This window comes from Danio rerio, chromosome 25 (assembly GCF_049306965.1).
Source record: "Danio rerio strain Tuebingen ecotype United States chromosome 25, GRCz12tu, whole genome shotgun sequence".
Classification (NCBI taxonomy): Eukaryota; Metazoa; Chordata; class Actinopteri; order Cypriniformes; family Danionidae; genus Danio; species Danio rerio.
In genome coordinates this window covers 8,846,438-8,867,378 of record NC_133200.1, presented here as the reverse complement: position 1 = coordinate 8,867,378, position 20,941 = coordinate 8,846,438, and the positions used below count along the sequence as shown (strand labels likewise).

Here is a 20,941-nt window from a genome sequence, read left to right as displayed (position 1 = left end):
TGCTGTCAGGAGGAAGATTAAGCGTTCACCCTCCTCCTCCTCCTCTGCAGATCCTCATAAATAGCCAAGCGCAGAGTCTCATTGTGTTCTAACAATCATAGCAGCTCATACGGTTAAAAGACCCAGGGCGTGTTTATACATCAGCAAACATCAGCATGTACTCGAGTAAAAGCGACGGGCCACGCAGAGGAAGATCTTTTGACTCCATGAACCTCGGACTGACTTTGGAGGAGAAGCAGCTTAATAATGAAGTAAGCACTTTTAGGAGTCGTTCACTCAACAGGCGGAATTGCATGTAGAGAATTTGATGTTGTGTCTTTATAATTTCCTGGAAGCAACGATTTTTGAAATGCCACCATCAATTTTGCATCCTAACTTTTGAAGTTAACATCATATTTCTTTATTAAATTATTTTTATTCTGCAAGTACGCACTTAATTAATTGAAACTGACTGTAAACATATTAACATTGATGCAAAAAGGTTTATTTCAAATACATTCATTTTTTTTTCTCCCTCTTTTTTTTTTTTTTTTTTTACTATAAATTGATTTAAAACTTCTGGAGATAAAATTATGTTCCACAAAAATATTAGGTGATTTTTGTTCTGCAAAAACACATTGAAGTTTACTGTAAAAATATTTACAATCTTGCAAAAAGGTTCATTGTGATAACAAATGTTACAAGTGTATTGCCAAAGCATTTAAAGTTTACATCAAAAGAGTATACATATATATTAAAAACAAAACATAGTGAACACATAAATAGTAGTGTAGTATTATAATATATGATAGTATAATAATAATAATAATAATATTAAAATAAACGTACAAATAAAAAAATAAATAAATAAATTATATTAATAAATAATACAATAATATTAATAAAATTAATCATTTAATAATCTGTATATTTACAATGATTCTCTCTCTTTTTTTTTTTACTATAACTTGATTTAAAACTTCTGGAGATAAAATTATTAAATGTTTCACACAAATATTAGATGATATTTGTTCCACAAAAACACATTGAAATTAAATGTAAAAATATTTACTTTCCTGCAAAAAGGTTTATTTCGTATACATTTCATTCACTCTCTCTTTCAATTTTAATTCACTAACTTAAAAATAAAACATTGAAATTGACTGTAAAAATATTTATACATTAAATTCTCTCTCTCTCAATTCAATTTAATAATTGCTTTATTGGCATGACAAATGTTAAAAATGTATTGCCAAAGCATTTAAAGTTTACATTAAAAGAGCATACATATATATTAAAAATAAACAGTAAATAGTAGTGTAGTATTATAATATTTGATAGTATTATAATAATAATAATTATAATAATAATTAAATAAATGTACAAATAAAAAATAAATAAAATAAAAAATCAGAATAAACTGTACATTTAACAAACATCTATGGATGAAGCAATAATAATTAAAATAATCAGTATATTTATAATGATTCTCTCGCTTTTTTTTTTTACTATAAATTGATTTTAAATTGTTATATATTCCACACAAATATTAGATGATTTTTGTTCTGCAAGTATGCATTAAATTAATAGAAATTTACAGTAAAATAATTATATTGTTGCAAAAATGTTTTAAAATCCTTAAAATACTTTTCTCTCGCTCTATCTCTCTCTCTCTCTCTTTTTTATTTTTTTTACTATATATTGATTTAAATATAAAAAATTGATTTATTTCTGGAGAAATATTTTATTATATATTATATGTAATATTCTATTATATTTTATAATCTGTTATATTTTTTATAGAATATTCTACTATATTTTATACAAATTATGTATTAAGAATATCATCTTAATAGTCATAAAATGATGCTTAAAACTATTGGAAATGTATATATATTGTAATGGCAAATAGTTTTCTTCCTGTTCAGGAATACATTGTAATTTGAAAACTGACATTGAATAAAGTCAGACAAAGTTTGTTTTTTAATTGCTTCAATTCTCTGGAGAATGATCAGTTTACGCGCAGACAGCCTCTGTGAGCAAAAGGATTCTAAGGATGGACTTACAGACGTTTTTAAAGACAATGTTAGGATGTTTTAGATAAGATTTCTCTACAGCTCCTTAACTTTTAAACAACCAGTAGATTACACATGGCTGTATAATAGCCCAATGATTATAATGCATTTGATCTTTACTTTAGCAAAACCTTAATCAATTTATGAAATCAATATTTAATTATTAATCATCAATATATGATCATCAATATTAAACAATTCCATCACTGTTGATCATAAAATTGCTGGTTTTTAGTATTGTTATGAAGGAAATTCAAGCTTAATTAAGTTCATTTATTCATTTTCTTTTTGGCTTAGTCCCTTTATTAATCTGGTGACTCCACAGCGGAATGAACCACCAACTTATCAAGCATATGTTTTACGTAGCGGATGCCCTTCCAGCTGCAACCCTTTGCTAAGAAACACCTATACACACTCGCACACAATCATACACCTTGGACAATTTAGCTCACCTAATCCACCTAAACCGCATGTCTTTGGACCTCCGGAGCACCCGGACAACATGCAAACTCACCACAGAAATGCCAACTGACCCAGCCCAGGCTCAAACCAGCGACTTTCTTGCTGTGAGGCGACAGCGCTACCCACTGCGCCACCGTGTTGCCCTTAACTTAAAAATAATAATTATTCAACTTTGGGTTTTCACCAAAATCATAATATTCAAGGTCAGCTTTATTTGTATAGCACCTTAAAACAACATGAATGTTGACCAAAGTGCCTAACAGACATGGCATAAATAATAAACAATTAGAGAGACAGGACAATGTATGCTACAATAACATTTTTAAACTAAAAATAAATTGTAAAACATCTGTACAGTCAAGAGTCCAAAAAAAAAAAAAAAAAAAAATCATATCAGTGGGTCAAAGAGAAGAGGTAGGTTTTGACTGATTTTTTTGAAAAACACAATGTAGAGAAAGCCCTAATTTCTAAAGGCAGGCCCGGATTGGCTAATCGGGAGGACCGGGAGAATTCCCGGTGGGCCGGTCCGTTTTTTGACCGCGAGAGCCGGTGTCCCTAGCTCCAGAATCTGTTGCTCTCAGCAGTCACACTTTTTAAATTAATTAATTAATTTACTTGACCACAGTCTTCTTATTCATTATTTTACCGCAGCTTTGTTCTCTTTATCTATTTACTCGCATCCTCGCTGTTGTGGTCCAGTGGTTAGCACGTTAGGTTACGACGCCGCCGTCCAGGGTTTGATCCTCGCCTAAGTAATATATATATTTTTTTCATTTTTATTGTTAAGACATATAATACTGTTATGGTTGTGGAACATTTGAAGTTCTAAAGCAGCTGTTTTCTCAAAAAAAAAAAAAAAAAAGACGTTATAGTGTAATTAGAAACTGAAAATTGGAAATGACCTTATTTTAATATAGTCAGTCATGAACTGAGGTGGGCCGGTCTGAGGCTTGAAACTCCAGGACTGAAAAGGAGTCCCACTCCGGCCCTGTCTAAAGGTAATGAGTTGCAAAGTCTTTGAGCATAGACTGAGTGAGAAAGCTCTGTCTCCTTTAGTTTTCAAGCAGGATTTATGAACAATTAGCAGGAGCTAATTATAAAATGATAACGATGACTTCTGAAACATCATCTGCCACCGGAAACTTGAGTAATGATGCTGAAAATTCTACTTTGAATCCCAAAAATACATAAATGAAGTACTTTATATAAATATACAGTATAGAGAAAAAGAAAACAGTCATTTTAAATTGTGACAACATTTCATGACAAGCACAACTATATTTTTAGGAAACGCAATCTTGATTAACTTAAGACTCAAAAAGAAAATTATTAAACTTTTTGCTTTTTATTTCTTATATTTTTATTGCAAATGCAGGCTTGTAGGATGCAGCATGTTCTGAAATGTCATTTTCAGGTTGCTTGCTTTTAAAAAAGTAAATAAATGCATTCAGCAAGAATCAAAAAATTGCTTTTTTTTTTTTTTTAAATGTATATATTAATTCAAAACAGTCTCCAAATGCATGCTCTCCGTTAGGATTTCCACCAAACAAATCACTGTCGTCCGCACGTGTGTATCCTGGATGTACAGTACTTTATCTAAAGCGGCATGAAGTGAAGATGTGCGTGGAGTGATTAATTGCAGCCTAATCCCACAGTTAGATTAAAGCAAGAGGGCTCTAATAATAGGCTTGCTTGCTGTCCAAATGGGATTGTTTTAAGACGGCAGACACTGGCCTGTCTTTGTGAAAGCGAGACGGTGAAGCGCAGGACGCGGTCAATGCACTAATGCTGTCGGGGATCCTGCTGTCGGGAAGACGAGGACAGGGGCGATTACTCTCCCACATGCGGGACAGAAGAAACATGGTCAGTAGATGACAGGGGTTTGACTGAGTTCAGAAATTCAGTTCAATTCATTGTGATTAAATGATCAATACACTGGGGAAAAAAAGAGATTTTGCTGCTTGTTAAAACTAATGAGCTGAAAATTCTTGATTTTTTTTTTCATGTTCAGTCCGTTTAAATTTGTTAACTTGATTGATTTGTGTTGGGACAACTTGAAGCAATTAAGTTAAGTTTTGACAAATTTAAGTGGATTAAACATAAAACAATTAAGTTGTCTCAATGAAATCTCAAGAACTGGGTTGTTTCAGCTCATTTTAAATACTCTGTAAAAAATGCTGGCTTCCACACAATTGATTTGTGTAGGGACAACATAAACGAATTAAGTTAACATATTAGTTGTGACGAATTTAAGTGGATTGAACATAAAACAATTAAGTTGTCCCAACAAAATCTCAAGAATTGGGTTGTTTCAGCTCATTTTAAATACACTGTATAACTTGCTGGCTTCCATTTAAGTGGATTAAACATAAAACAATTAAGTTGTCCCAATGAAATCTCAAGAATTGGGTTGTTTTAGATTATTTTAAACAAGCAACAGCTTGTTTTTGAGTGTGGCCTGTGCACTGTAAAAAATTGATCAGTTACTTAAAGCGAGTAAACCAATTGCCTTATAAGCAACAAGTTGACTTTACAAAAATAAAGTATGTAAATCCATTGTAACTTGACTATTACGTTGACTTAATTTTTATAATTATGCTAACTGTACTTACATTTTTAAAGTCAACTAATCCCTTTTTACAGTGTTAGACAATTTTAGCATGTCTGTTTTCAAATAATTACTGTAATTATCACAACATTACATATTTGGTGTGTCATTAAGTCTATAAAATCTACACTTATAGCCATATTGAATTTAAAAGACACACTGGAGTCTGAAAGAGCGGATTTATTCAAGTTACTGTCATTTTATTAGATACAGAAAAGCTGGAAAAAAACAGATATAACAAAGGTGTATTGGAGTATTAGTTTACTTTTATTAAAAAAAAAAAGTGAGAACAATTAGCAGAATTATAAAAATAAGGTCAACTTATCAATTCCAAATTACAATGTATTTACTTACTTTATTGTTGTTAAGTCAACTTGTTGCTTTTAAGGCCATTGATTTACTTGCTTTAAGTAACAAATCACTTTTTACAGTGTATTAAATAAAAAAGAAATGAATAAATTTACTTTATAAGCTGTAAAAAGCGATTTGTTGACCTAACTTTGAAAAAGCGAGTAAACCCTTACCTTAAAATAATTGAGTAAATTAACTGTATGCGTTAAAATTAAGTCAACTTAACAGTTTCAAGTTACAAAGGATTTACTCCTCTTTTTAAGTTAAGACAACTTGTCACTTTTAAGGCAAAGAGTTTACTCACTTTAACTAATCGCTTTTTTACAGTATATTAATTGATGGTTTATTTATTTACTACTAATTTTCTGAACACGTTTTGTTTGTACTTTTGCAAGCCATGTTATTTTATTATCACTGAAATACTCATTTTCATTTTTGTTTTCATTTTAATAGGATTTGTTTATACAGATTGTTTTATTAATAAAATAAAGATGGCTAGTAGATGACAAGATTATCGATTTGTATATGTTTTGGGGTCACTTGAAATTGCTATTATGAAGGAAAAGAAAAGGACAAAACATAGTTTTCTTGATTTTAAATAAAAGTGCTGCATATATGTAAAATGTGCTAACTATTAATTATTTATAAACAGCAGAGGTAGACATCAATAATTAATTGTTATTTGTTTAACACTGTTTAATACAATTTATTTATTTAATACTATTTGCTTCTTTAGCATTTTTTGTACTTTTGCCAGCAACGTTATTGTGGCATCACTGAGATACTATTAAAGTTTTATAAATTTATTTTTGTTGTAGCATTTTTTGGTATTAGTAAATCCCTTTCAAAATATGTTTTTATATATTATCAAACTAAATAAAAATGTGTCATTGCCAGCTAGCTGAATTTCAAACAAAAAACTAAGTGTGGTTTGAATTTTAGTTAACTCTAACTTTCGGAATTGATAGTAACTCTCTCGCGCTATTATTGTTTAAAGCGTGCGATGCATTAAATAGCATTTTAAATATTTAATTACACACTAGATTAACTGAATAAATAATAAACTACAATACAATTACAATGAAATAAACTAGTGTAAACATACAATCATGCACGCACTCATATGTAACATACGCCTTGATGCATTACTAATCATAATTCTCAGCATGATTTCTTGAACCTAATCCACAGTCTGCAACCTTGGTAAAGGTCTGGTTCATTGTCTCTCTGTTAGTGCTTATGTTAAGCAGGTCATGATGACTGTCGCTGTTCCCACCGCTGAACTGACGCAGGAGCCACCAGCACCTTTAATCCGATGACCTGTTCACAACTAATTAAAAGCATAAGCAACTCCTAAATATAAAACTCTTTCACTGTAAAAATGACTCAAATCAAAACCCAATGCCTATACACAAAACAAAAAAATCTAAAAGTCACTCTGTTTTGAATTCATCGTTCAATTTCAGTTAAATTCACTACAACTTCATCTATTTTAAGCTGCTTTGACAATCTACATTGTAAAAACACAATTAAAATAAAGATGAATTTAATTAAACTTTACCTTTGAGTGAAAAAAAAAGATAGGATTTACTTTGGCAGACGGAAAAGTCCATTTCAAATCAATTGTTCGAGACTGTCAGACGTACGCAAAGAGCTGAAAGTGTGCTCTTAAGAGATTAAGTGTTGTTTACCACACTCTATCTTTAATCCACATGATCTGATTGACAAGTCTTGAATACGACTTAGTGCTGGATTTGAAGTGGGCTGATGTTGTTCTTGCTCCACATGAACATCAAGGGAAAGTTTGGTTGTTTTTAAACACTGAAAATTTGAGTATAATTACACAAAATGATCCACAGAAGTACTGAATAGAGTGTGAAATTCTGATTCATATCGATAGAGTAATATACATTTTTGAGGGTCTAATCACAAGTGTTCAGAGATGAATTACTTTCCACCACTCACAAGGTGTAAAATAAGACTTTGGTGCTCCGGAATGTGTCTGTATAAAAGTCTCAGCTACCCATCGGATTATTTATAGGGATGGCTGACGTGAAACAGATGTTTCGACAGTGTCGAGATCCCGAAGCGCAAGTGTTTCGAAACACTGCACCGAAGCATAATCCAAGTCACGTGACTAAAGTGTTTCGAAACACCTAGTCACGTGACTAAAGCGATTCAAAGCATCGATCAGCTTAGAAACGTTTCGAGACCTGGCGAATCCTCATTAAACCGCCAAGGTCAATCAATCTCTGTGTCATATGGCTTAGAGGACTGTGTGTTTGCTATTTGATTCTGTTTTGCATGATGTTCTGGGTTCGAATCCCGACTTGTACAAATACTCTGAATTCATGGTTTTATGTATTTTAATCATGTTGTTTCTGTTTTGTGTAACCTAAATAGGATACAGCTGCAGTTACGCCATCAATTTAGCATCATTTTTGAAACACTGTAAAACAATAATAAATATTTTTACAGTATGGTTGGGTTTAGGTAGACATTAATAAAATACAATAAATGGGAAATTTAATGAATAATATAAATAATTCTTGATAACTTCAGGCCACCGTTTTTGATCTAGCAACAACCCTGTTTTAAGACAAAAACAAGACATATTTATTTACAAATTGTTCATTCGGATATCAGACCAATGTTGAAATAAAACGATACAAGAGCAAAGCATTACCAATTGGTATTAAAGCATTTCAAAGCAATTGCCATAGCCTAGCATCGAAACCTATTAACCCCGCATGGAAGTCTGACACCTTAACCACTGTACTATGTTACTGGAAGAATTCAACATACAAAGTTGGACTTAATCCCTCAATTTGTTCAACTGTTCTTTGCTGAAGCTGTTTCAGTGCAATACATAAAAAATGACCACTAGATGTCACTGTAGAGTGGGGTTTCAAAACATTTCAAAGCTTCGACACATTTGCTTCGACTGTTTCAGTGTTTCACGAAGCCTCGCTTTGCCCACCACTAATTATTTATTATACAATACAGAATATGCCTATTTTGAGCTCAAAGCAAAGCGTAGCTGTTTTTGTATACTGTTACTTTAAATGCAAATGAGATTGTTCTCCCCGCCCACCGTTTTTGGCAAGAGAACTATGAGTGAATGATGACAGAATTTTCATTTCAGGGTGAACTGTCTTAAAGTGTAATTCTACACTTAAAATATGGCTGTCAGATTGATTTGATATTTATTAAGTTTCCCGTTTGTATTTTACAGATGAACAAATCTGCTTTCACGAAGATCGAGGAGAATAAAGACAACAAAACAGAGTCTTCAGAGACAGGCCGGGTTGCGGTTGTGTTTTCCCTGAAAAATGAAGTCGGTGGGCTAGTCAAGGCTTTAAAGCTTTTCCAGGTAACGTGAGGTTTTATTTAAGTTTTCTTGAATATTTATATACATTTATTAGATTAAAAAAAAAAAATAATAAAAAAAAAATAAAATAAATAAAGTTAATGCTTTAAATTTAACCATTGTTTATAGGAAAACCATGTAAACCTTGTACACATTGAGTCCCGGAAATCTAAAAGGCGCAACTCAGAGTTTGAAATCTTTGTGGACTGCGACAGCAACCGTGAACAACTGCACGAGATCATTCAGCTGCTGAGGAAACATGTTAACGTGGTGGAGATGGACGCACCTGACAACCGCCTGCCTGAGGAAAGCGGTATGAATGTCTTTTTAACATGAATGAAAAATTCATAAATAAAAAAAAAAATTAAAAAAAAGTGCTAAACCCATTATTTTTTGTATCACATTTTATTTTAAGGTGCAATTATCTCTATCAATAAAGCGTTAATTATTTAAATATACCCCTAATTTGCTGCTGATTATTAGTTAGTAAGCTAGTTGGGTTTAGGTAGGATTAGTGATGTAGAAAGAGATCACGCAGAATTTATGCTTCATAAGTACTATTAAACAGTCAATATCTGTCAGGATATATGGAGACCCAAGCGCAAGGGAGAAGATTAAAGGAATATTTATTAAACAGAACCAAATCCACAATTCTGCTCTCCTTGGCAGTAAGTAACAGTCACTCAAAAATATAGAAACACAGGCAGTCTGAAAACGACCCTCCTCTGGGCAGTGGTGGACTGATCAAACGAAAGAGATCCTCTTGGAATAACAGTAGTAAAGTTAGGACAGACCTCAGGAAGCCAAGCAGATGAGACCTCACTCAAGCGTGGACTGTGGGCAGAGCAGAGGTGAGCCAGAGCACAGATAACAGGATCAAACGTGGTGAAATAGACAATACAAGACTTGACGAGGCGTAGTGCAAAGTGCGAATCAATCTTGAACAGGGTACCGGTGACTCACGCAACACTTGAACACAGAATCAATTAACAAGCACAGAATGAGGGAGAAGGGGAGACTAAATAGCTACAATAATCAGGGGGAACAGGTGAGAGGAATGGGGACGGGGAAGCAAGCAAATTGATAACAGGTGAAACTGCTTACAAGTGATAATACACAAGAGGGAGATAGAGAAGTCACAAAAAACCCCGACAATGTCTTAATAATAGGCAGGTAATACGTCACTAGTTAATAGTGAGAGTTGTTACTTAAACTTAAGTGTTACATTATTCAGGTCTTTGTTCACATTTTATATTATTATATTGCGTTTATGCTGTAAGAAAAGATTTATTTTAAAAATGTATGCTTTTTTTGTAGAGATGGAGAATGTGCCGTGGTTCCCGAAGAAGATTTCAGATCTGGATAAATGTGCGAACCGCGTGCTGATGTATGGATCAGATCTAGATGCAGATCATCCTGTAAGTGGGATAACTTTACCGTTACAAAATCAGTGTGACGTAATTAGTCACTCACTGCTCATCTGTTTTGATAGGGATTCAAGGACAATGTCTATCGCAAAAGAAGAAAGTACTTTGCAGACTTGGCTATGAGCTACAAACAGTGAGTTTGAAAAATATACTATTAAGAGTTTATAATTAACCCAAAAATCACCTCATAATTTATCAAATAAATTTTTATTTATTATATTAGGCTACAGAATTAGTTTTTAGATATAGCTACTGTATCATTTGAAATGCCATGAGCAAATGATGAGCAAATGTGGAGTTTTCTTAAAACTCTGAACTGAGCCCTAACTAGGCTTTTCTCCTCTGTTAGTGGAGATCCCATCCCTCGCATTGAGTTCACCGAGGAGGAGGTGAAGACGTGGGGTGTCGTGTTTAGAGAGCTGAATAAACTCTATCCCTCACACGCCTGCCGAGAGTACCTGAAGAACCTGCCGCTGCTCATCAAACACTGCGACTCCCGTGAAGACAACATCCCTCAGCTGGAGGACGTCTCACGCTTTCTCAAAGGTCAGGCTTTGTTTTGTGTGATTTCTTTATGCAGGGGCATGAAGTGATGGCGGCTTTTGATGCACAGCTGATGCAAGCTTCGAAACTTTGCCCTGGTTTGAAGGGCGTATCAAATTGCTAGATCAGTTGATTTCAGTAAATCGGGCTTTGTAAATGATTAATTAATTATGCGGTTCACTCATATCACTACCCAGTGGTGAATCAATGGACAGGTTTCACAGTTTTTACCTGTTTTTACAGGTTTTAAATAGTTTTCATAGTTACCTATAGTTTTTCAGTCTACGAGTTTCTTTAGATGTTTTAATTTGTCATTGTAGACATGTGAAAAGCAGTAATTGTAGCTACTTAAAGTACTTAAATACTTTTATTTCAGTATATTGATGTGCTTCCAACTGAAATGAAATATTGAGAAGGGAGGGGGGCTTTTTCTTTTTTCTTTCTTTTTATTCCCTTATAGCAAACTAACGGTAAGAGGAGTGTGGTTAAGAATATTGTGGCTGAAGCATCAAATATAAACATTTACCAAAATAAACATTTTTTGAACTGGATTAACATAACCCAATGAACAACAATGTGTGCTAGCACAATAAACATAGTAAATTTTGATTTCACACTGACTTAAAGATTCTCAGATTGGCCTGTTTAGCAGAGCCCGCAATAAAACAAACAATATAAACCTTGAAAATTTTGACCGGCAGAATGTGACGTTTCGAAGGCTTCGAAACAATGAATCATTTTGCAAAACTATTGATGTTTTTGTTTTCAACAATTCAATGTTTTTCTTAGCAATGTGCAAAAACCAATGATTCAATCAATTCCCAAAGGACACAATAAACCCCAGCCCTACATTTTTTTCCTAATTTTAGAAGACAATTTACTCAGATATATGGTATAAAAAGAAAAAAAGGCAGTTTGATCCATATATATGGATTATTTCAATTATTCTTATTACCAATAAGTAGGCCCACCCGGTATCTGCGCGCGCAGAATTCCGCAGATTTTAGCCCCTTGTTAATTCTGTTTATTTACTTGAGTAAATGTGTGTATTTATTCAGTTTTTCTTTTTATTAATTTCAGTAATATTATTGACTAATGTGAAAATGCTCATCTGATTTATGTACAATGCAGTTTGTACAGTAATATTTTCTGTCTTTTACTAGACATATTATACGACAAACTTGCTTTATTTACCAAATAAAGTTAATCTAATTGGATTTGCATTTTAAACATTCAATAAAACTTAAAAAGATATACGTTTTTATTTCCTATATTAAGGTTTTAGTTAAGATACTCCCAAAATAATTCCGCAGAAATCCACAGACTTTTACCAAAATTCTCCACAGAAATAGCAAAAAACACCTGCAGATTCTGTTAGGCCCTACCAATAAGTGAAGTTTTACAAACTAAGGCTGTGGTCACACTGTACTTTACTCCCCATACACTTCCATTCATACGCATGTGAATGCGTCAGACTGGAAACACAAGCTCCTGCGACAGGTTTCGCAGTTCGCTGCATTGGAAAGTTCAAGCTTGGTGAGCTCTGTCCTGGCAAATAGCATCACATGATTGCGTGAAACCAATCGAAGATCAAAACATGACCTCTCTGGACAGAAATTTAAAATATAAACCAATCGCACGCTTTTTTAAATGTCTTATCATCTTGTTTAATCCCGCCCCTTTTCGCAGCGACTTACTACAGAATTACACAAGCTCAAACTCTAGTGTGACCACAGCTTGATTTCGAGAGAAGCATGTGATATGATTGATTAATCATTAGTAAACCATTAGAATATTCCAAACTCACTATAAATAGCCCGTCTAGTCTTACTCCCTTATCTAAGTATTGTGAAGAATCTCCCCATCTCCCCCTTTCTTCCTTTACCAAGGGGAACTTTCAAGAACTACCTGATCTCGTATCCCCTTACAACTATCAATTATCTCCGAGCTCAGGGTTCTCTCCTGGGACAGCATGCCAAATCTGCTACTATTATCAAGCAATATCTAAGTGTGGACTCTTGAACATTGTTGAACATGATTAGCTTCGGTTCATTCAATATGTAAGTTTACCAAACTGGAAATGCAACCCATAATGTGAAATGCAGTAGTATTTGTAGACAAATATGAATAATGTGGTTTATTGTCTGTTTCAGAGAGAACAGGCTTCACCATCAGGCCTGTGGCAGGATATTTGTCTCCTCGAGACTTTCTGGCAGGATTGGCTTTCCGTGTGTTTCACTGCACTCAGTATGTCAGGCACAGTTCAGACCCGCTCTACACACCTGAGCCGTGAGTATATGATCATGATTATTAAACATAATCAAACTCCTGATTAAACCTCTGTGTCTAAACTGATTGCAAAATGTGTTTATACATGTCATTTGTATATGTTGTAATTACATTTATTTATATTTCATAAAATGCATGTGCTTGTTTAAAAATAAAATAATTAAGTGATAAAAACAAGCAAAATTAACAATATTGATTTAATATCTAATATTTGAATATAATATAATATAATATAATATAATATAATACATTTCTGAGCATTTAATATGTTTGTGTATATTCATTTGTTTGTTATTTATTTATCTTTTGTTTTTTTTTTTTGTTTTTTTTTTTTCTTGAACTTTACAAAATTATTAATATCAAATAAATTCAAATGTATATGTGTATTTTTCATATATTTCTCTATATAAACTTTATTTTTATATTTTATTTAATATGGTATACAATAAATGTTTATATATAATGCATTTATTTACTTATATATTATATGTACTTATCTATACTATTGTATTATATTTATATATTTGCATTATATATACAGTTGAAGTCAGAATTATTAGCCCCCATTTATTTTTCCCTAATTTCTGTTTAATGGAGAGAAGATTTTTTTCAACACATTTTTAAACATAAGTTTTAATAACTCATCTCTAATAAATGATTTATTGTATCTTTGCTATTATGACAGTAAATAATATTTACTAAAAGTTTTTCAAGACACTTCTATACAGCTTAAAGTGACATTTAAAGGCTTAACTAGGTTAATTAGGTTAACTAGGCAGGTTAGGGTAATTAGGCAAGTTATTGTATAACAATGTTTTTTTCTGTAGACAAAAAATTATGTACCTTAAAGGGGATAATAATATTGACCTTAAAATGTTTTTTAAAAAATGAAAAATTGCTTTTATTCTAGCCGAAATAAAACAAATATTAAAAAAATATTAGCAGACATACTGTGAACATTTCCTTGCCCTGTTAAACATCATTTGAATTTGAAAAAATTCAAAGGGGGCTAATAATTCTGACTTCAACTGTATGTATGTATATATAAAGGTTGCTGGTCGAGCCCCTGGTTCTCCGGTTTACCCTATAAAGCTATAGGTGAACTCAATGAGTGAATGAATAAACGTAATGTTTATTTTGAACATTCATATCGTTTGGAAATAATTAAACTTGATTAACTAAACTCTATTCTAATGGTGAATTAAACAAATCTGTCTGTTTCAGAGACACATGTCATGAGCTGCTCGGACACGTTCCTCTTCTGGCGGAGCCCAGTTTTGCTCAGTTCAGTCAGGAGATTGGTCTGGCTTCACTGGGAGCATCAGACGACTCCATACAAAAACTCGCCACTGTAAGTTATTATTTTGATCCTAATATACAACAATTTCATATTTGGGAGTGCAATTCACCCAAAATGAACATTTGCTCACAATTTACTTAAGTGATTTCAAACCTTTATCAGGTTCTTTTTTCTACACTTTTCTACACAAAAAAAAGATATTTTGAAGAACGTAGCCATTGACATCCATTGTTGGAATAAAAAAGTACATTTTTCAAACTATCTTTCTTTGCGTCCAACAGAAGAAAGAAACTCAAATGAGTAAATAATTGCAGAACTCTAATTTTAGAATGAAGAGTCCCTTTAAGAATATTAGGTTAATGATAAAGTACATCCATGTTGTGTAAAACTCAAGAGTATTCCAGACAGCCATGTAATAATGTGTAATAATCACTGTCATATATTATTTACTCATACCAGTCAACATTGCAATGTGAAAATAAAGGATATGCCCACCATAGTAAAAAATTTACCTGGCCCCGAGTACAGTATCCGTTTGGAAAACATTGTCTATTTATCACTATGGAGCGCGTTAGCTGACAGTCATGCACCTCTATATTCAACCCAAGCTCATTCTGGAAACGTAGCCCCGCGGATTTACGTGGCCGGAGGTACGTAAAGGCCGCGTTTGTTTTTTTTTTCGAGTGAACGCTGCGGGGCGGTGTGGCGCCGCTCCGCCCCTCCTCTTCGCGCTCGCCGGCCGACGGCTCGCCTCTGAGTGAAGGGCTTTCCCGACGCAATCAGATTGTCCGCCTAGCTCACAGCGTTGGGTCGGCGGAGCGGAGGCCCCGGAGGAGAAGGAGCCGGCCGCGGTGGACGACAACCGGGATCGAGTCCGGGGAACGGCAGGTTCCGGAAATCAGGTAAGACGAAAAACGGAATCCGGAAAATAAGGGCGAGAACGCGACGGGATCCGAAAACGCGGTCGAAATCGAAGACGAGGGCTTTTGCTTTTTTTTTTTTTTTTTTGATCCGGCGGCTTTTCGCGCGAGAACGGCGCGGGCGCGAACGCTGCGCTCCTGAGAGGCGCCCGCCCGAGACGCGAAAAAGCGCGCACAGCGGCCTCTCGCGGATCCGCGAAAACAAAAAAACGCTCGAATACGTACCTCCCGGGACGTAAATCGCGGTCCGCAGAAACGTCCGCGGGGCTACGTTTCCACAATGAGCCCGGGTTGTCTATATTACTGTTTTGAGGATTGCATACGTAGGGGAGATGGCACCTGTAATGAAAAGAAAGGGAATTCTGCTGTTTTTATATTTATTTTAAAGCGTTTTAATGCCTAAACAAAGCAAAAGCACAGAACAGACTCACATTTAAGAGCAAGGGGTGGCCCCTGGTGGTTTGGCGGTATGGTTTGAGTATAGGGAGGCTCGGCTCTTTAATGTTTATTTGCCACCCTTCCGAGAAAATACAGGAGAAGTATGGGAAAATACCTTTATGGGATGATAGCTGGATAGAACTGTAAAATACGTGGAAAACGGGAGGGTTGACAGGTATGTATACTCCCCTATAACATTAGGCACGCTGAATGTTTTAAAGTATGGGCAAATGCTAAGGGCGCTGTACATCCAGGGGGGCGCCAGAAATAAGCGAGGTTAAGTTGGTTTTGTTCTTGATATTCCTGACACATTCAGTGACATACGGCAATAACTCGAATACCTCTTACCCTAAAATGATCTAAAGTGTGTTTCCTACAAAAAGACAAAGCTGGTTATGTTTCACAGCTGTCTTTCTTTTTTTTTTTCGCTCAACATTATGACCACTGCTCTGGTTAGCTGGGAGAGCTCGCGCGGAGTGGAGCTCTCATTAAGAGACCGTCGGAAAAGGACTTATTTTTTTTTCAATTTTTCAAATTTTTTTTTGCTCTGTCCTCCATGTTTTATTTTAAACACAACTAATTTTCTCTTAAATGAGCACAAACAGTTACTAAAGTAGTCAAATGCTTCATTCATTCTTTCATTTATATAGATCTGTGCATTCTTACATTAACATCTCTGTTATCAAACAAAACACAAAGAGATTCATTTGCTGCTCTTCACTAAATAACTATAGTAACTTTAATCAATATGCAAATACAATTAAAAGTAGAGTAGATTTTATAGCTTTATTTCATTTCTGTATAATCCATTGTTTTTAATAGGTTAAACCTTTTTTTATTGTCAATATTTTCTAATGGTTGACATGTATTCTTTCATTTGAAGCTATTTGTTGTCCCATATTTTTTACATCCCAACGTTGACAGATGTGGCATAACATTGCTAATCAATAAATAGCTATAGTGCTATCTGTTAGTTTTAACGTCAGCTAATGTTATAGAAGTGCATTGATGTTATGGAAAATAGTAATAGTAATATAACTACCTGCATCATTACTTTACATTTACATTACTTTACTCAAGCAAATGTGTAAATATTAGATATATTCAGCAATAACGTTAATTGCATTGGCATATTTATCTGACGTTTTTCCAGCTTGTAGTAGTCGATCAAAAAGCTGTTTAGTTTCTTATGACTATACACTAGCAGTGGAATTTACTGCAATGTGACGGGGCGCCACCTGAAATCTCGCCTAGGGCGCCAAATTGGTTTGGTCCGGACCGGCATTTGAAGTATCTCTAGAGACTCACTCTTCACACTTGCGAATTTATGAGGTGTTTGTGTATTTTTGATCAGTTTTTACATTTACAGTGTTTCTGACTTGTTCCATCTCTGTATAATAGTGTATAACCTCTTTCTGCTATCCTTAAATGTAAAGCTCTTTCAGACTTAATTCTTAAAGGCGCTATATAAAATGAAATGTTTTATTATGATTATATTTCAGTGTTATTTCTTCACTGTGGAGTTCGGGCTCTGTAAGCAGGAAGGGAAACTGAGAGCTTATGGAGCAGGTCTGCTGTCCTCTATCAGCGAGCTGAAGGTAACCAACACTACTGCTTTTCTCTGTATTTTGTGTAATGCATGTTTTTACCTTTTATTGATGAGCTTTTTTTTTCCTTTTCTCTAGCACGCACTGTCAGGAAATGCCAGGATCTTGCCTTTTGACCCCAATGTGACTTGCAAACAGGAGTGCATCATCACCACGTTTCAGGACGTTTACTTCATGTCAGACTCCTTTGAGGAAGCGAAAGTCAAAATGAGGTGCGCAATCCAAAAGTTATAAGAAAAAAAAAGCATTATATGTCATAGGTTTAAAATGTATGTTATAATTTTTAATATTTATAGAAAAATTTTATATTTATAGGAAAAATATTATGTCTTTAAAGTATTTGTCTCCACTTTTAAATATTATTTATATATATTTAAATATATAAAAATTATTATTCGGTTAATCAATACTAAATTAATACATTTCATCCAAATATAGTAATATCTTAGGGTTTTCATATACAGTTGAAACCAGAAGTTTACATACACTTACACTCTAAAAAAAGGAACATAACCATTGTTTAAAAAATGTCTGATGGTAAATCATACTAAAGGTTTACTATTTTAGGTCCGTTAGGATTACCTAAATTATTTCCATTTGCTAAATCCCAGAATAATGAGATGAATTTTTTATTAATTTCTAGAAAGCCAAAAGTTTACATACATTTCCTTGGTATTTTTTGAGCTTTGCTTTTTAACTGTATAACTTTGAACAAATATTTTGGGTATCCTTCCACAAGCTTCTCACGATAGTTTGCAGGAATTTTGGCCCATTCCTCCTGACATAATTGGTGTAACTGAGTAAGATTTGTAGGCTGTCTTGCTTGCACAAGCTTTTTCAACTCTGCCCACAAATTTTATATAGAATTGAAATCAGGGCTTTGTGATAGCCACTCCAAAACATTCATTCTGTTGTCCCTAAAGCACATTTTAGCTAATTTGGCAGTATGCTTAGGGTCATGGTCTGTTTGGAAGACCCAATTGTGGCCAAGTTTTAATTTCCTGGCTGATGTCTTGAGATGTTGCTTCAGTGTTTCTACATAATGTCCTCTCTTCATGATGCCATCTATGCTGTGAAGTGGACCAGTCCCTCCTGCAGCAAAACAGTCCCCCAACATGATTCTGCCATCCCCATACTTCACTATTGAGATGGTGTTTCCTAAGCTTGTAAGCTTTCTCCTTTGTCCTCTAAATGTAACACTGGTCATTATGGCCAAACAGTTTAATCTTAGTTCCATCAGACTATAGGACATGTCTCCAAAAATTATTCTTTTTCCCAGTGTAATTTAGCAAATTGTAATCAGGCTTTTTGTGTTGATTCTGCCTTGTTGACTTTCCCATGTTGTCACACGAGGAAGCAGTGTGTTTGAGGTTTTCCTTAAATACTATTCTATAGTTGTGCCTCCAATTAACTCAAATGTTGTCAATTAGCCAATCAGAAACCTCCAAAACCTTGACACCATCATCTGAGCTTTTTTAGAGGCATAATAATCTTATTGTATGTAAACTTTTGACTTCTAAGAAAAGTTATAACAACTACTCAGAAAAATATCTCTGTATTTATTCCGCTATTAAGCAGAACAGAAACAAATGTGATAATCCTAACTTACCTAAAAGAGAAAAAGTTTAGTCACATAAACATCTGACTTTTTGTTAATGGATATGAGCCTTTTTATACAGTGTATGTAAACTTCTGGTTACAATTGTATGTGTGTGTGTGTATATATATATATATATATATATATATATATATATATATATATATATATATATATATATATATATATATATATATATATATATATATATATATATATATATATATATATCACATCGCAGTATATGCAATATTGAGTTGGGATTAAAGTTGATTATAATCAGTGCAGAGTTTAATCATCATGTAGTGAATGTTTATCATCTGCATGCATTTTTAAAGCGATAGTTACAATTAAAAACTTAAAATTAAACTTAACCCGCTATTTTAATTTCACCCTTCACTTGTTTTAAACGTTTAGGAATTTCTTTTTATGTTGAACACAAAAGGAAAATATTTTAGTAATTCATAAACATTCGAAACAGGTGATTTAAATAGTGAGTAAATAAATGTTTGGGGGGTGAACTGTCCCTTTAAGACTATAATATTTCAGAGTTTAAAACATCTGGGCACAAGAAATTATGATGTTTGTAACTTAAATAATAATTACATTAATATCGATATCTGGTAATTAATCAATATCTGTACCTGAATACAGTTAGACTCTCTAGAAAACTATAATTCACTTTTATCTTTGCTATATTGTATTTATCTATGCTTGTAAATTATTTGTAATATATTATTTGAGACTCACTTTACCAAATAAAATCACCCCAATCAATGTAAAAGTAAGAATTCTTTCCAAATAAAGCTAGTGAAATTATATTCACACCGCAATACAAAATAATATCACAATGTTAGATTTGTCCAGTATCATGCAGCCCTTATAAATAAAAATATATATTTAATTAATAAAATTAATACTACTTTAATATTATATTTAGCTCTTTTTATTGTTTTGTCTCATTTAATGGGGAAATTTTTCTTTTTTTAAAATATATTATTTATTGATTTAATCAATAAATGAAACCTGTGCATCTTTATCTTTCAGGGAGTTTGCAAAGACCATCAAGCGGCCATTTTCAGTGCGTTATAACCCGTACACGCAGAGTGTGGACGTTTTAAAAGACACGACCAGCATCAACAATGTGGTGGAAGAACTGAGACATGAGCTGGACATCATTGGAGATGCATTAAGCAGGCTAAACAAACAACTAGGAGTCTGAAAAACTACATTTTCCAACAAAATCCCCCAGTCCCAAGTTCATTTGTTTTGTCACACTACTTCAATGTATGGCATCAAAGATGTGCTGTATGTATCTACCAAAGTCAAATCCTATATTTTTCCTATATTTATATTATTAGTTTGGTTTTTGTTTGATTAAATATGTGATTCAGCAAAAGGAACTTCTTGTATTTTATGTGTGATTTCTATTCGAGAAGCTGGTTATTATGCAAGGTGATAACAACGAATATGGTTAAAATCAGGCAATTGATCTTAAGTGCAAAGTTGATGTCTGCTTATGTATGGGTGGTTTCAGTTAGCATTTTGTTTTAAACTGGCACCTTTATTGATAGATATTTTAGTAATTTGCTTTCTATTTTATTTCTGCACAGTATTTATACTATATAATGAGTTTTGTATCACTGTCTATGAAATGAAATATTGATTCACTGTACTTCTGTGTTAATGTTTATTTATTCATGAACTTCTACGTGGAGTAGGCCATAGAAAGGAATATGTATTAATTATAAATGTATGTAAATATTATATTGGACATTGATGATTATTTTTACAAATTAACGTTAACGTTACCCTACTTTTAAACTGTTTGCAGTTTGTATAAAGTATTTAAAACTCAGAATGAAGTTTGCCTGAAAGTTCAAGTCTGGAGAAATGTGGGGGTAAAGATTATTAGCAAAGAGTTTATAAGCTTAAAATAAAAATAAATCATTGTTTTTCTACTGTAACAAAAATT

The 20,941-nt window shown here is 33.4% G+C and overlaps 1 protein-coding gene and 1 long non-coding RNA gene across 8 annotated transcripts in view; one reads left to right on the top strand and one right to left on the bottom strand.

Annotated features, from left to right (window-relative positions):
- Window positions 1-20,941, bottom strand: part of LOC141380887 (uncharacterized) — a 37,061-nt gene that overhangs the window by 15,045 nt on the left and 1,075 nt on the right. For all 5 annotated transcript variants that reach the window (XR_012400242.1, XR_012400243.1, XR_012400244.1 and 2 more), the window contains exon 2: window positions 17,412-17,554. This is a non-coding gene — a long non-coding RNA (uncharacterized lncRNA). The remainder of the gene's footprint in view (window positions 1-17,411; window positions 17,555-20,941) is intronic.
- Window positions 102-20,939, top strand: tph1a (tryptophan hydroxylase 1 (tryptophan 5-monooxygenase) a). 3 transcript variants are annotated; one of them, NM_178306.3, is given in 11 exon segments: window positions 102-251; window positions 8,711-8,848; window positions 8,975-9,158; window positions 10,163-10,263; window positions 10,338-10,405; window positions 10,622-10,818; window positions 12,969-13,104; window positions 14,329-14,455; window positions 17,265-17,360; window positions 17,448-17,581; window positions 20,014-20,369. In NM_178306.3, coding segments are annotated over 11 exon segments (1,452 nt in total). In that variant the 5' UTR covers window positions 102-155; the 3' UTR covers window positions 20,189-20,369.

Coding starts and splice junctions, on each gene's coding strand:
- tph1a (XM_017354058.4), top strand. CDS start 4,302: ATGCTGTCGGGGATCCTGCTGTCGGGAAGACGAGGACAGGGGCGATTA. Junction 4,380..8,710: donor TGCGGGACAGAAGAAACATG/GTCAGTAGATGA, acceptor TGTATTTTACAG/ATGAACAAATCTGCTTTCAC. Junction 10,264..10,337: donor ATCTAGATGCAGATCATCCT/GTAAGTGGGATA, acceptor CTGTTTTGATAG/GGATTCAAGGACAATGTCTA.